We start from the raw sequence: 16,583 nt of genomic DNA, 5'->3' as shown, positions 1-16,583 counted from the left end.
TAGACTACAAAATCTAAGCATATAACATTTGTTTTGGCCTAGCACAGCGGACTGCTGGTTTGTTTCTGGACCTGAATCAAAGTGCTGATTGTAAACTATATAGACTTGCTTGTACATACAGTTCTGGACTGTATTCATGATGGCACAACAACCGTAGCATAAACCATGCAGCAGAACAGTCTTTCTGTTTCTCCCCTACTGAATCTTTAATAATAATAATAATAATAATAATAATAATAATAATAATAATGTATTTATATCCCACCTCTCCCTATGGAGAGGCATCTGAGAAATTTATGGAGAGGGAGAAGAATATACATATCAACCATGGGAATGAAGACTTGTGTTTTTGCCAACAATGCAATATTAAAAAAAAAAAGACTTAAAAGCATAATTTGAGATAGCATCCATATATGTTTTTACTCGGAAACCTGTTTTCAATGTTAGGGCAAAGTAGTCACTAATAAAACAAGTGCCTTGGAATTCATGCACAGTTTCTGGTTTAATTCTCTGGGTTTTTGTTTTGTGTTTATTATTCCCTACATAGAAATAGAGAAAGGTGGTTGTGGTGATCCTGGAATTCCATCCTATGGGAAGAGGACTGGCAATAGTTTTCAGCATGGAGATACCCTTACTTTTGAATGCCAAGCAGCATTTGAACTTGTGGGAGAGAGAATGATCACATGCCAACAGAATAACCAGTGGTCTGGCAATAAACCTAGTTGTGTTTGTAAGTTTTGTTTTGTTTTTTTAAATCAATTTATTGAATTCTACCTGTTATTTATCTTGACCTTTTACAAATAGCATGTGGAACACCATTTATCAATGGTGTCAGCAGTACAAACACTCTGTTTGCTTGTTATTCTTCCTTTTGGTATATAACATCTAGTTATCATTTCTCTTGCCTTTTTCATATAGGTTCCTAGCTTCATTGTGATGTTTTCTTAATTAAAGGATAGGTAAAAGAATAAACATGCCATATATGATAGTGCTTCTAAAACTTGGATCTCTAGATATTTGGGATTTCAACTCCACAAATTCCCAACCATTGGACCTGCTAGCTGGGACTTCTGGGAATGTAAATCCAAAATATCTGGAGGACCACAGTTTGAGGTGCACAACTCAAGGGCATGCATCTTGATGTTTTGAGATAGGCAACAATTTCCATGATAGATTTAGTATGAATTTAATGAAGTTGCATCCCTTATTAGTTAATACATGAATCTGTTGTGTGCTTTCTAGTCGTTTCCAACTTGTGGTGACCCTAAGGCTGTTATATGGGGTTTTCTGGGGCTGAGAGTGTATAACTCATCCAGTCACCCAGTGGGTTAGCTATTCTATAATAAGTTGCAAAATATAAAAGATTGCAGACTTTACTGCATTTCAAAATTTTGCATCTTTGATATCTGGATGCTACTGCCTAAATATGTTTTGCCAATGGTCCTCCTGTTTTAACACTGTAATGTTGACTCTTTTTCCAATGAATGTTACCATCCCTTGAAACGTCAGTAACTGCCTTACAAATGCTCTGCTTCTAACAGTGTATCTCTTCTCACACATTAAGCACAGGAAACCTGTTTTAGAACTTACTGATACAAGTTTTGTGCTGAAATAAGGCCCTTTGATGTCACAAAGTTTCCTGATTGCAAAATTGAAAAGAACAAAAAAGTTCCATATTGTTCTTGTTTGGTTTTTAACAACAACAACAACAGCAAACAGCAACAGCAACAACAGAAACATATATTTATAATGCCCTTTTCACCAAAGCCATCACAATAAAACAAGCACTATCTTGTACTAACAATAAAAATAAATTAAAATTTTAAAATAGAAACATAAATTCACAGAGTTAGAAGGAGCCCTATGGGCCACCTTGTACTACCCCCAGTCAATGAAGGATCTCCAGCTAAAGCATTCCCAGCAGTGAACTGTCCTGCCTCTTTTTGAAGACACCCAGAGAAGGATATCTCAGTCACCTCTCTTGGTGGTTGTTTCCATTGTCCCTTTCATTCCTCTTTGACACCACAGCTCAGCCCACCCTCTGACTTCCAAAAGAGTTTGAGCTTTGATGGTCACTTCAGGGCATAGTAGGAATTTTCTCCTTTTTACCTAGTCCTCCCTTCCCTTCCCTACACTGTCTTTTGGACACAGGATGGAGTTGCTCTCAGGGCTCAGGTGTTTCTCACAGGGAATGTTTGCCTCCACAGATCCTGCACTAGGTTGCTCCCCCCTTCTTGCCCCTTTTCAGGCATTTAATTCTAAATGTCTGACCTACAACTCTGGAGACTACGGTTTGATTCCCAGGTCAGCCACAAAACCCATTGGGTGACCTTGGACAAGTCACATGCTCTCAGCCTCAGGGGAAGGCAGTGGCAAACCTCCTCTGAAATCTTGCCAAGAAAAGTCCGCTTTAGGGTTGCCATTGTTGGAAATGACTTGGAGGCACACAACAACAACAACAACAACAACAAAAGGTTAAATAAAGTGTCCCTTATTCAGCTCTGCTTTCTGTGTCTGGGTCTTGTTGTTCCATGGTTGGTGCACAAAAACATGTGACTTTTTTGCCCGAAAATCCTATTTTCTGCACAGATTGGGTTTGCTGCACAGAAAACATGGTTTCCTATCCAGGACACCTTTGTGCTATGCTCTGCAGAATGTTTCCTGCACAGTATTTCAAGACATTCACACAGGGGGAGAATATTGTGGATGAATATTTGTTTTCTACATGCATTGCAGAGTCAGTGTGGTGTAGTAGTTTCAGTTTTGGTCTATGACTCTGGAGAACAGCTTTCAAATCCCTACTCAACCATGGAAACCCACTGGGTTACTTTGGGCAAGCCACAATCTCTCAGCCTCAGATGAGTGCAAAGGCAAATCCCCTTCTGAACTGGTCTTGCCAAGATAATCCCGCGATAGTTTGGCCTTAGGGTCACCACAAATCAGAACCAACTTGAAAGCACACAACACACCACCTTTGATAGAAAATCATTCAGTACAAATGAGGATAAATGGAGTAAGGTCTACAGCATAATCAGAAAAGTTAATGAATAACATGAGATTGGCATTAGGAGAAATCAAAGAGGATAAATTTGAAGAAATTTGGAAGCCCTTTCTTAATGATGCTACTTGTGTGAACTGTGGATTTAATCCAACAACCTTTTTTTCTGGAAAGGTGTCTAAAAACAAGATGCAATCCATTGGTCAGTACTTTGAAAATAAGTTTGATGTACCAGCATACAACAGGATACATATTTTGCTTATTAATTGAAGTTTGGGGTGGGGGAAGGGCCAGGAGAGAATAAGGCAATTGAATGTTATAATTTATCTATAAGTGAAGGAATATTGGTAGTAGGGCAAATATATTGTTCCCCAGCAGGCAAAACATTATTTCTCTTCATCCACATGTGTGGATGAAACAGTGAACAATTTACGTCCCTACATTTTCACCGGGGTCAGAAAATATCCTACAATGAGTGGCTGAGGGTTAAAACTTCTTGTATAGTTATGGGGCATGGTTTCACTAAATGGTATAGAAGGTGAGGAGTATTACATTGTTCAAGTATTGCCTCTTCTGTTGATAGTGTTGAGTGAAAAACATTCATATGTTTCGTTCTGAAGGAGAAAAAAAACACAAATATATGTATTTTAGATAATTTTGAGAAACTTGAAATGAAATGTTTCTTTCAAATGTAATTATAATGTAACTGACGATTTGGAATAATAACTGTAATTAACTATTTGCAAACTTTAGTTTGAGGCTTGTGTGTGATTCAAGTGAGGCTTTGCCCTGTAATTTCTAAAATGCAAGTTTACTAAAATACTTTAATATAGACTTATTCTCATTCCACCCAAGGAGGTATAGTGTGGGCATGATACCTTTTAAGTTCCACAGTTTTGAATTTTTTATTGTATGAATTGTTCAAAATGTGTCGTTTGTTCTTTTTACAGTCTCATGTTTCTTCAACTTCACAACACCCTCAGGAATTATTCTTTCACCAAACTATCCCGAGGAGTATGGAAACAACATGAATTGTGTGTGGCTCATTATTTCAGAACCAGGGAGCAGAATACATCTTATTTTCAATGACTTTGACATAGAGCCTCAGTTTGATTACCTGACAGTGAAGGATGATGGGATTTCTGACTTACCAGCTCTTGGGACATTTTCTGGCAATGATGTGCCTTCCCAGCTTGCTAGCAATGGGCATATAGTACGCCTGGAATTTCAGTCAGATCATTCTACTACTGGAAGAGGCTTTAACATAACCTATACTAGTGAGTAGACATTATACCATATACTCTAAGTCGACCTGATATATAAGTCACGGGCAGGTTTTGGGGCATTTTGATATGACCCGAGGATACTTTGAGGGTAAAACTTAGGGGCATATAGCAAAGATCTAAAGGATGAAGCTAAGGAAAACAATGCTAAAGAACCTTTACAAATTCCAGCAGGCATAACTGCACTCTTACTAAAAGCTGGATGGATGAGAAAACAGAGAGGGGCCAGTGCTTCCAGGACAGATTATGCTCTTGCTTTTCACAGGGGATGGTTCTTTTTTAAAAAAGTAAGAGTTAAAGTACAGTACTTACATTGACCCATGGATAAATCAACCCAGATTTTGGGGGTCAATTTTTTGACTAAAATTTCTAGACTTATGCATGAGTATATACAGTATGTCATGTCTACTTAAGATAATGAATAATGATGTAGTGAATAATAAACACTTCTTTTTTTTTTCAATCTTGAGGAGCCAAAATATAAACTTAACATATACACTGAAGAAACTAGCAAATGAAAATGCTTGATTTTAGATGGATCAAGAAAGAAAGAAAAGAAATCAAGGGGAAGGCATAACAAACCTACAAGGAAGTAATGAAGTGATTTCTCTGAAAATATCATTGTTTTTGTCTAAACATATACATAATTAGCAATATTAATTCCAATGGTAGTTTAGACAAAAACAATTGTATTCTTTTCAAAGAAATCACTTCATTACTTCCTTGTATTTTTGCTATGACTTTTCTTTTCTTTTCTTTTTTAAATGTCTTTCAAGGAATGGTGATAAAACTGGTTATATAGAAGATGCCATCTAAATTGGAACAAAGATATATCTAGTCCATCACTGTTTCCAACTGGACCAAGCCAGATGCTTCCAAAACACAAGAAGTGCTTGAAAGCACCAGTGATCCTTTTATGTTTCCCCTCTGGCAACTACATGCTTCCGTATCATGCCAAATCACTTACGGTATTTTAGTCCTCATGAATGTGTTTAGAATTACTTAAAACATGGGTGGGTCCAGATGTTGGGCTGCGTTGTTTTTAGAATACAATCCAATAAGGAAAATTTTGCAAGTAAGTCCCATCAAACTCTATGGAGATTACTTCTGAATATGCATGTATAGGATTGAATCATCCATATGATAGAGGAGATTTGAATACTTGCTTTCTGAATTCCATGCTTTTAATTGTCACAGTAATGAGTTAGTTTCTGAATTGCCTCTACCAATAGTGATCCAATACTTACTCGATGCTGAGTGTTTCCCGTGCAAGTCATGGCACAGAATAGGGGTTTTCTTCATTCCAACAGGAGAGGAAAGGCTTAAGTTCTGAGCAACTTTTCTTTTCTTTCAAAACTCAGCATTTGGTCAGAATGAGTGTCATGATCCAGGAATTCCCATCAATGGAAGACGCTTTGGAGACAGGTTCCTACTAGGAAGCTCTGTTTCATTTCATTGTGATGATGGCTTTGTGAAAACCCAGGGCTCAGAGACCATAACTTGCATTATGCAGGACGGAAATGTTGTATGGAGTTCAACTGTTCCACGTTGTGAAGGTAAACATTTGACTTTTCTATCATGTGCATTTATAAATTTGTTTTGGATAGTTACAATGTTTACAAATATTGCCATACAGCTACTTAGGAAGTTCCCACATTTTCTGGGAAGTTCCAAACCAAAAGGTAAATTTTTAAAAAGTGGATTAGGGGAGGGATGGTCTGGATTCATGGCAGGACTGCCCCTTTCCACATGTAGTTAGTTCACAGACAAATTGGGCTTTTGTCTGGGCAGGGTGATTGTCTCCATTGTCTGGACAGGGTGATGCAAGGAAACTAGTACATTTCCCCCTGATAGAGGTAGGGAAAATTTTTGTTTCTGATCTGTATTTAAAAAAAAAAGCCAAAGTTGATTCGGGAGAGAAACAAGTTCACTTGAATAATAATTTATCATTATTATGGTTGGTACAGATAAAAAAAAGACTATCATAATTGAATGTCCCTGTGTGTATTTGATATTGCTGTTTCATGTAAATTGTTGATAAAGTATCTAGAAATTAAGGTGGGTTACACCATAGTGCTAAACTTATCAACTTAGAAAAATGCATATAGCACTGAAGTATTAATTTGTAAAACTGTTGAATGATATACAGTCTGGAGATTTTTGAATTGCCCAGATGATCATTTTCTTGAAATTTGTACAATATTTATATCGTAACAATGTGCCTGTAATTATCTGAGCTGACCTAACTATTAAAATCAAAAAGAATGCTGAAAAGTCATGGCTTTTATCCTCTGTTTATCCATCCTCTCTGCTTCTTTCAGCATGATGGAAACTTGAGGGAATTAACGAACAGTATGAGCTGCCTAACATCTGCTTTAACATATTTCTTATGTTAATAGATTTGATTTTTAGTAGATTTAATCTAGTGGAAGCTGTAATCGAATTTGGGTGCTCTTTTACTTATGCCAGCTGTTATTTGTGCCTATGAGCTTTTCTGGAATGCATTGAAGATAAAATAGGAATATTGATGAATGCCCTACTTCAGTGAAGGAAATAAAAAGGCTACCATCCCAGTTTGTTAGTTTATTAATTAATTTGTTTGAAAATCATTTTTAGGCCACCTATAACCCTTTTGCGTTGTCAGATGAGCACTTCTGAAGACTGACTTAGAAGCCACCGGATTAAAATTTAATAAATTTTATAAAAGTTCTCAGTTTTCATACCTAAATCCTGGCCTCCTTCTTAGAGCTTTCTGAGTGTCTTATGGATTCTTATTTCTGAGTATCTGAGAATTTTAGGAATTCATAAAGATTAACACATTTGTTGTGATATATGCTTTTGTGTAATATACTTCACCCCAAACTTGACATATGTTTCAAGCTGGTAATCACTAGCCCAGTGTAGGAGGATTATTTGATGTCTCTGCTGCTTCCTATTAAAAATAACCAATATTCATTTTCAGTTAAATATAATGGTTATTTATTTATTTATTTATTTATTTATTTATTTATTATGCCATCTTTCTCCCGATACTGGGGCTCAAGGAATCTTAAAAACCCCAGATTTAAAAAAATATCAGTAAGTTATAATATGAAAAAACACTTAAACAGTTTGTGATATTAAAATCAACTGAATTATAGATTTGACACAGTTGAAAGTTTAAAAGCAGTTTAAATGCACAACAAGAAGAAAATATGACTGATTTAATTATATGTTTCTTCTTCTTTATATCTTCCAGCCCCATGTGGTGGCCACCTGACAGCATCTAGTGGAGTTATTTTGCCACCAGGATGGCCAGGATATTACAAAGATTCGCTAAACTGTGAATGGGTAATTGAAGCAAGGCAAGGACACTCTATTAAGATCACCTTTGATAAGTGAGTATTTGAAAACAGTTGAACACCAAGATCTTTTCCAGATGAATTTTTCAATTATGTGGAATGCTAACAATCTAGATAATGTTTTCCTCTTTAATGTTTAGCTGTTGACAGAGTGACCATTTTATTTACATCCAAGAAAGCAATTATGTTGGTACAGAAGGAAGGAAAATAGAAGCAGAAACAAAAATGTATAAATTAGCTTTAAGCAGGGCTTCTAACTCCATAATCTTGGAGATTATCACATGAGACTAAAAAGTGGAAGAAAATGAAATAGGGACGTGTATGGTCATACCTTATCACATGATGCCATGGCTGAACTGTAGCTGGTCTGTGACTATTGCACAACGTTTAATTTGTGGGCTTTTCCAGTCAATTGCTGCCAATATTGATGCTGTAGCATTAGTGCTTTTATAACATATAATAGTATTTCTGTTATTAAAAGCATGACATTATTGAGTTTAAACCCACTCCCATTTATATTTTCCCTGAAGGCACAAATTCAACCAAATCTTACACATTCTTCTGGTCTGATACTACTCTTTGCAGTTCTTGCTTTCAGTCATCTTCAGTAATAAGAACACACTATTGTATTCTGTCAGTCCAACTAAAGAAATTGATTTTCTTCTGTCAGGACGTCTGTAAAGCATTTGGCTTTCAGAATTTCTTTCTTGTGTTAGATATGAACACAGATCTTTTGTTGCTGTCCTTCTTCCTCTGAGACCAAATTAATCAGCTCCATAGTAGAGGTACAGAGTGTATCACTGCTTTAGTACAAATCTTTTCCCCATATCTGGTCCATAAGGTTAGCAAATTTACACAATGAGAATGTATTGTTTCTGTCTGAATGCCTGCAGTGATGTCTTTATAAACAGAGCAGGGAAAGCGGCTTAATATACAACCTACAGTAAAAGGTCCATATTTTTCTAGTTCAAAAAGCTGTCAGATGCATCTACAAATATTCAGGCACAATTAGATTAAGTTGCACATCAGTCAAAACTGTGCCCAGGACCAAAAGAAAACCTGTGGAACTGAGTGCATTTGATGCAGAAATGATCCTTGGGGAATGATTTCATGCTCGGTCAGTCTTTGTTTGATCTCACGTTATTAACCTGAGAAGTGCTATATGCCAGGGGGTGCGGAACCATACTGTAATAGAGAAAAGATGGCCATGGCTCTTGTTTTACCCCGACCTGTTGCATAACCCTGAAATAATCTTCTTGCCTTCTGAAATTCTTGTCTTACACTTTGTTTTGCATATGGTGGCAATAATGATTTTATAGTCATAAGTTAAGGGCTCAACATCATTGGCAAATACTGCAACTAATACAGTAAATAGAAGCAAAGGCAAAAGGAAAAAAAAGAAGTCGGGGGAGGAGGAAAGAAAGCAATTTAACAAACCTTCCAACATTACCTTAATGGAGTGAGAGCTGGTACAGGATGAATCTCTCCTGTATATTGTTCCACATGAAATTGCCATATGCTGAATATTGGTTAGTCAATCCTAGAGCTGCCTTGCTGGTGGCTTTTCTGGGTTCTCTAAGCTTCTTCTCCAGGGGCCTCTGGGCTTTGGTCCTAGTGATTGAAATCTTGGGCCAAATGAACCCTACAGTTTCTACTGAACTATATAATTCATACTGGTCCTTCCTTGTACTGAATCAGATCACTGGCTCATCTACACTAGTACTGTGTTTTGTCTACCCTGACTGGCAGGAGCTTTTCAGGGATGCTGAAGACCTGCCCTACTGCTTCTTCCCTGCAGCCCCTGCCCATCTTGATTCCATGAATCTTGTGTTCACCAATTTTTTTTCTTCTTCTTAATCATCATCATCTTCCTGCTCCTCCTTTTCTTCTCCCTACTATTATTATTACCACTACCACTGCCACCATCAAAACTAATCAAGTATAAATGTACTATGTAAATTCCACTTACCATCAGAATTATTACCACCAGGAATTAGAACATCATAACCAAGCAATGTGATTACTGTTGTTTTGAAACACCACCTCTGGTTTAATACTTGGTATTATTTGTCATTGTTTTACAGATTCCAAACAGAAGTAAATTATGATACTTTAGAAGTGAGAGATGGATCAAGTAGCTCATCCCCCTTAATTGGGGAATACCATGGTACCCAGGCACCACAGTTCCTTATTAGCACAGGGAATTTCATGTACTTGTTGTTTACTACAGATAACAGTCGCTCCAGTGTTGGTTTCTTAATCCACTACGAGAGTAAGTTTCCACTTCTTTTAAATGATATGGATAATGAGCGTATTGTAGAATTATGTCCTATAAATCAGTATATAGCTGGTTATAAATTTTTTGCTAAGCCTGTGGACTGATACTCTCTTTTTTAAAAAAGTACTATTCTTTTAAGCAACCTTGAACTATATAGGAAAGATGGTATATAAATATTTTGAAATATTAAAAAAATATTTTAGGTAGATTGAGGTGGGCACCATGGGTGATGCTTACATCAAGTCATGCTAACTTCAAGGAGATGGAGTGCAAAGCTTTATAAGCCTCTGCTGCAGCTGACTGCGCCTCCTTCACCCCTTGTGTTTGGCCTGCCCACCTTCCCTAGTACATAGCACATGTTTATGCTGGTTCCTTCAGTGCAAGGTAGATTATTAAAACATGGTGTGGGGATTTTTGCCTACTCTGCACTGTGTTCTTATGGAATTTGGGGGCGTGGCCTTGGTGATCTCTAATTTAATTCAATCACATAGGTGAGTTAGTGTGGATAATGGCAAGTTTTGAGTTATGGTGAGCACTCATGGGGCACCTTTGAGGTGAAAGAGGGTCTCTTAACTTGCATTCTCTGTATGTGTGGAGGGGGGGCTTGAGTGTAGGGGAGGAGTGAGCTAAGTCAGATACTAAGTAATGGAACTTTGTGGAGGGCCCGGGCTTGCCTTCCTGGTCAATGTCAGACTGTAGGAATGTGGGAAATGATTGGGACTGAGCCCATTTACAGATGAGCTGGACAAGAAAGACTCCTGGCTAGTGGTGATTTCTGCACTGATTAAGCCTCACTGCAGAAGTTGGGTGGTGAGTTTTATAAATGTGGCCCTTACGCTAACCAGTCACTTTTGTATGCCTTTTTATTTCCAGGTGAGTGCCCTAAGAGACACACACACACACACACACAGAGAGAGAGAGAGAGAGAGAGAGAATTTTTTAATGTAAATAAATAATAGAAGTGAACATTGACCACAATTCTTAGTTTATACCCTAATTCAGTGATTCTGAAAACAGACTGATTTCAGCTCTGGTAGACCTTGAAGCCACTTGATCTAACACAGATCCAAATCCATTCAGAAATCTAAATTATGTTTGTTTCCATTGACTATCATTGGAAAATAGCAAATGGCTATAACTGTTTATTTCTGTTTGGCACCAGTGGATTAAGTGTGTTGATACAGAGCATAGAGACTTCTAAATTTCAGAGAAATGGGAAAATAATTTTTGTACTATACAGTAAGTCTTTAAAGTGATTTTTTTTAAAAAAACAAGTTACTAATTTTTTATTTCTTTGCAGAATTGTTTTTAATTTTATTTTATGAGGTTTGCAGAGATGGTTTCTCCTTCTGAGTTTTCAAATTATTTATACACACACACACACACACACACACACACACACACACACACACATTATCTAAAGGATTAAGTTGTGCATGAGCATTTGCTATACAGTATGTGCTATAAAGGTTTCATCTCATGTTCTTGGGCAGTATGCCCATGGTCATAATTGTGTGGACATGCATGTGGAAATAAGTCTTTGATATTTATATTGTTGAGTTCTACTAGTATCAAAGATGATTACTTCCAATTATCTTCCATTTTGTAGTATTTGTTATGCTTACATATGCATGTTAGCAAATAAGGGGTAATTTCACTTTATTTCCTTTGTAATTATGACTTTTTTCTACACAAGAAAAATTAAGGTGTGTGTGTGTGTGTGTGTGTGTGTGTACATATGCATTCATTCACTCATTCGCTTATAATACTACTGTATGTATCATAAGAAAATTCAATTTGGAATTAAAACTTGAGTTTAGAGTTTTAGAAGAGCATATATGTTAACTTATTGTAAAGCTGGGCAACCTCGCTTGACCCTCAGAAAAATGGCTTGGAAAGTAAGACCAAGGTGCTTATATAGAGAAGGGAGGGGGGTAGAGAAAAGAATGGATGGATGGATGGAGAAAAGATAAATGAAAGAGATGTATAATTAGAAATAATTTGGATTGTTTTTTTCAATACCAGTTTAGTTTGGAAGACCCAGTCCCTGTCTAACCCTCCATGATGTAAATGTTAAAAATTACAGACGACAAAAAGCATGCAGGACCATAATATACAGGGTTAGTTGAAATGTGGCCCCAGTAACCATGAGACCCATCAAGGCTGTTGGTCTTCATGAACAGTTATACCATTACTTAAGAACTGCTCACAGAGACCTTTTAAATATCAGTTTCCAATAGTTCCTTCACTCAGTTGCTTCATCTAGCTGTTATTCTGATGGATGATAATGGTAAATCATTAGAAAGTGTTCATCCAAGTGAAGTCCAAATAGCCAGCCAGTGTAAAAACAAAAGCCTCCTTATGACCCATATTGTTGAAGTAAAGCTTTAGCAGGGCTTTATTTCAAAGAATACCATCATTGTGTATGACTATACTAATCTTTAAATAAATTCATATCTGGCATTGAAGTCTTTGAAGGATAGAGATGGTTACAGCTACTGCAACCACTAAAAGTTATTTGTGTTTTGTTTGTGTGTGTATATTTTGGGGGGGGGGGGGAGATAACACCATAGCAAAGAAAAGGAAGAGCTTTATTGTTGACAGTTATGCTACGATTGAAATATTGCACTGTATAATTTGGATCTATAAAACTTGGCAACATGTTCATAGGCACTCTAAACCAAACATCTGTCAGATGGAAATATCTCCATTGTGTCTTGAAAAGAAATTAAGTGTCCCAAACTCATGCTATGCCTGATCTCCTGAACTCTACCCATGACATCCCTTGCCTACTAGATTGATGTTGATCTCATTTAATTGACTCATTGATTAAATTTCTGTTCCACCTTTCCTCCAAAGAACTCAAGGCTACAGTTAGCCTCAAAACAACTTTATATTGTAGGGTAGCATGAGAGGAAGTGACTTAACCAAGTTCACCTGGCTAGATGAACTTGGATTTCTCCTGTCATAGTTCTGAAACTAATCAGTATAGTGAGTTCCACATAATCTTCATCTTTTTCTTTGATTTGATATCCTCCTCTCTATCTTGTATTGATACATGATCCAAGTTTAGCTTCTCATTTAATTTTCACTTAAATGTGAGGATTCTGATTGATTTAACTGTAATACTGAGAATGCATTTGCAATTGGAAGACTAAACTCCTTTACATTTTTCTGTTAAGAAAGTCCTCCATTTTCCTTGAGTCAGGTGGAGGGGTAAAGGGTTTGGAATAGCAATAGCAACTTCATTTATATACCACACTAAGCAGTCTTTAAGCAGTTTATAACTGTGAGCTAATTGCCCCCGAACAAGCAGGATACTCATTTTAGCAACCTCGGAAGGATGCAAGACTGAGTCAACCCTAAGCCTCTGGCAGGGATTGAACTCACAACCTTGTGGTATGTGAGTTAGTGGCTGCAGTACTGGCATTTAACCACTGCCAAAGTGAGCACTATCTATCTATCTATCTACACACACACACACACACACACACACACTGTTTTCCCTAACATCCTAAGCATTTATTCAACTCTATCCCTAAAACACACAATATGTGAAGTCATAACAGTTGTTGTGCATAATGAATATTTTGGGTAGTCAGCACACTTTCAACTTGATAATGAGTCTATAGAGTCCTCTGCATATTAGTACCTGCACACCTGTGGCTGTGTGTGTGTGTGTGTGTGTGTGTACAAGGCTACATTTTTTCTCTACTCCAGTGTTTCAAGATGTTCTATTCTACTCTTAAATTATCACCTCCTGTTCAGCAGTTTGCTTTCCATGGCTAAGGGCCTCAGAACAAGGACTTTGACTCTTGCTTTAGGCTAATGCTAAAGTCTCCTGTAGCTTTTTTCCAAAAGTGGAGTAGAAAATACCCAGAAGCTCTTAAACACTACTATCCCTTTCTTCTACTGCCTGTTCTCCATATAAACAGTATGGTTCTTGGGGCCCATTGGCCCAGCGAGAAGGTTTTGCTGGCCTCTCATTGGAGAGACCAGAAGATTTAAATAAAAACGGTGCGCTTTGTGTGGCCGTTAAACAGGGAGGGGGCGGGTGTATTCTATTATTTCTTATTTAAGCTTTGTTTTCAGATTCAACAAATTAAGTGCTATGTTTTAAAAGCCAGTTCAATTTTGGTTGTTCTTTTGCAGTAGATCCCTAATGTATTTCTCTGCTTTCTTTTCAGGTGTTACACTGGAGTCAGACTCCTGTCTTGACCCAGGAATCCCGGTGAATGGCCATCGGCATGGCAACAATTTTGGCATCCGATCTACAGTAACGTTTAGCTGTGACCCAGGTTACACTCTGAGTGATGACGAGCCACTAGTGTGTGAAAGAAACCACCAGTGGAACCATGCACTACCTAGCTGTGATGGTATGTACAATTTGCTATAGTTGTGATTATATTGTTTCCAAACAAATTATCAGAGTAGATCTGCTCTCCTATCTCTGTATTTTCATGTCCTGTTTTTTCCTACATACATTAAGGTCGTTGTTTGCACGGGTGAAGTAAAACATCCTCCTTCCCCAAATCCTGATATTGCATGGTCAGTTCAGTGCCGAATATACTTTTTTCTCTGGTCGTCCTGGAAGATCTAGACTCTCAATTATGACATCAGGCTACTGTTTACAATGTGTCCTTCTGTGCTGCCTGGTGTGATCGATGCCAAGCATCTCATTCTGACCTCAGAGTAAGGGACTGACCCCAATGATCACCATGCTGGGTGACACAGCAGGATGTGCATACAAACAGTCCAGCATGGCAACTGGAGTGCCCTGGTAACGGGGCATTGGGGTACCTCTGCGATCAGAAGACTCTTGCCAGTCCCCATGTATTCTGGCCCATGCAGACAGGGCCACAGAAAAAACTGGAATTATGTGGTCATTTTCCTCTACTTCACACAGTATTCCTTCCTTCTGTGTAGTTTTCTGGTAGGCATTTAGAAGCAGAGGAAATTACACCTCTGTGCCAGGCTTATCTAGTTTTGTAAAGGATGTGGCACTTTTGTCCTCAAAGCATATTGACTATTAAAAGGAAAGTATTTGACTGGTGCTGCTTTCCCCATTGCAGCTGATGGGAGTCACTAAGCTGAACTAAACCAGCTGAAATTCTGCACTCTGTTGTTTCTGTTGAGCACGATACAAGTGAACCTCTGCATTGGGAATACCCCTTTCTTTTCTCCTCATTGTACACTAAAGATCTGCTCCAAAGAATTTTCCAGGTCCTACCCTCCAGAGTAGATTGGGGATGGCATAGCAAGGTGCAGGGGAGGTAGAATCTAGTCTAGAAGACAGGCACTGATGGATTCAGCTCCATGTCATTTCTATATTGTATTAAAATAACAAGAAATTTCCCAAGACGCTACCTTCAGACTAGCTATCAAATGAGCAGACATACTTCAGACTGTAATAAGCTTATATTTATTATCTGACTATTGCAAAATAGATCCATTGAAGGAAGATGAGGGATTTTGCAATGAATGAGATGGGGCTGACTAGAAGGGATTCTGTCCTTTAGAACTCCTGAAAATTGCAGTGATACAGATTTCAATCAGACAGAGGATAAAGTTTTTGCATGAGCCGATATTTTTCAGTGTGCAGAAACTATATTGTGGCGCAGTTTTGAGGTAGTTTTATCAATACATTGCATTTTTCTTTCACTTTTTTATAGCCCATTAAATTTGCAGTACTTTATTGTATGAGGTTTTTATAGCCATTCTAAAAAACTGCTGCTGGTTGTGGCATGTATTATTTAGAGTATTCTGTTTGTTTAATCTCAACTATTCACTTTTTAATTTTTTTTTTTAGTTAAAATCTTCTACTGGTCACTTTGAAATAGATGGATTGGGTAGACAGAGGTAGCAGCTGTCTCCTTTGTCTTGCTGGAGTGAAACCATCCACCACCCCCTTCTTCAGATTTCCAAAGTTTCAATCAGCACTCTTACAGTAGAGAGATTAAAAGGTGGGGCAAGGCACATACTTCAGATTCAAGCCCATTCCTCCAATGTTGACAGCACTTTAGATGGTGGACAGAAAGATTGGGCAAAACTTGAGAAGTTTACTTAAAAAAAATTTCTCCTAGTGACCATGCATGCCTGAAAGTTGTAGTGGCAAAAAGGTACTGTTATACAAAAAATAAACTGTAGCCACGCCATGAAAGTTACATTTCAAAGGGAGCAAAAAGAAGTTAGGACCAAGTCAGTTTGCTGATGGAACAAGTAATACCCATACTTTGGCTCACTTCGGCAGCACATATACTAAAATTGGAACAACACAGAGAAGAGTAGCATGGCCCCCTGTGCAAAGAAATAGAAATACTTTGTAATGAATAACAGCAACAAATTGCTTTTTAAAAAACAGCTTTGCCAGTTTGTTTTTTCAAACTCTAGGGCTGGAGGACAAGTCCATTTTTTTAAATCACCATATTGACATTTTCTCAGACAGAAAGGGTGCAAGAGAGAGATGAGAAATTTATATGCATAAACATAGACAGCAAGAATATTCGAAAACAATAATTGTTAAAGAAATGCAGTTTTCTGGTGCAGGAGTTCAAGGTGAGAAAGATTAGATGTTTATTGTATATTCCTGTAAGGCTGTGATTATTTATTATACATTTAGTTTGGTTCTATCAGTCAAAAGCCAAAGGAATGGCAAGACATAATGAGGCTTAATTTAAAATATT

At 37.5% G+C, this 16,583-nt stretch overlaps 1 protein-coding gene and 1 non-coding gene across 4 annotated transcripts in view; both read left to right on the top strand.

Annotated features, from left to right (window-relative positions):
* Positions 1-16,583, top strand: part of CSMD1 (CUB and Sushi multiple domains 1) — a 1,238,710-nt gene that overhangs the window by 919,605 nt on the left and 302,522 nt on the right. For all 3 annotated transcript variants that reach the window (XM_089531085.1, XM_089531084.1, XM_089531086.1), the window contains exons 13-18: positions 548-730; positions 3,949-4,275; positions 5,643-5,837; positions 7,520-7,658; positions 9,707-9,894; positions 14,088-14,276. In XM_089531085.1, the coding sequence (XP_089387211.1) occupies positions 548-730; positions 3,949-4,275; positions 5,643-5,837; positions 7,520-7,658; positions 9,707-9,894; positions 14,088-14,276 (1,221 nt within the window). The remainder of the gene's footprint in view (positions 1-547; positions 731-3,948; positions 4,276-5,642; positions 5,838-7,519; positions 7,659-9,706; positions 9,895-14,087; positions 14,277-16,583) is intronic.
* On the top strand, positions 16,135-16,245 carry LOC149311448 (U6 spliceosomal RNA). The gene has a single exon (XR_016281813.1). It is a non-coding gene; the product is annotated as a U6 spliceosomal RNA (small nuclear RNA).

The sequence above is a fragment of the Sceloporus occidentalis genome, unplaced genomic scaffold (genome assembly GCF_023333645.1).
Source record: "Sceloporus occidentalis isolate IW3139 unplaced genomic scaffold, rSceOcc1.0.p SCAF_6, whole genome shotgun sequence".
Taxonomy (NCBI): Eukaryota; Metazoa; Chordata; class Lepidosauria; order Squamata; family Phrynosomatidae; genus Sceloporus; species Sceloporus occidentalis.
This window is presented reverse-complemented; position numbering and strand designations above follow the sequence as displayed.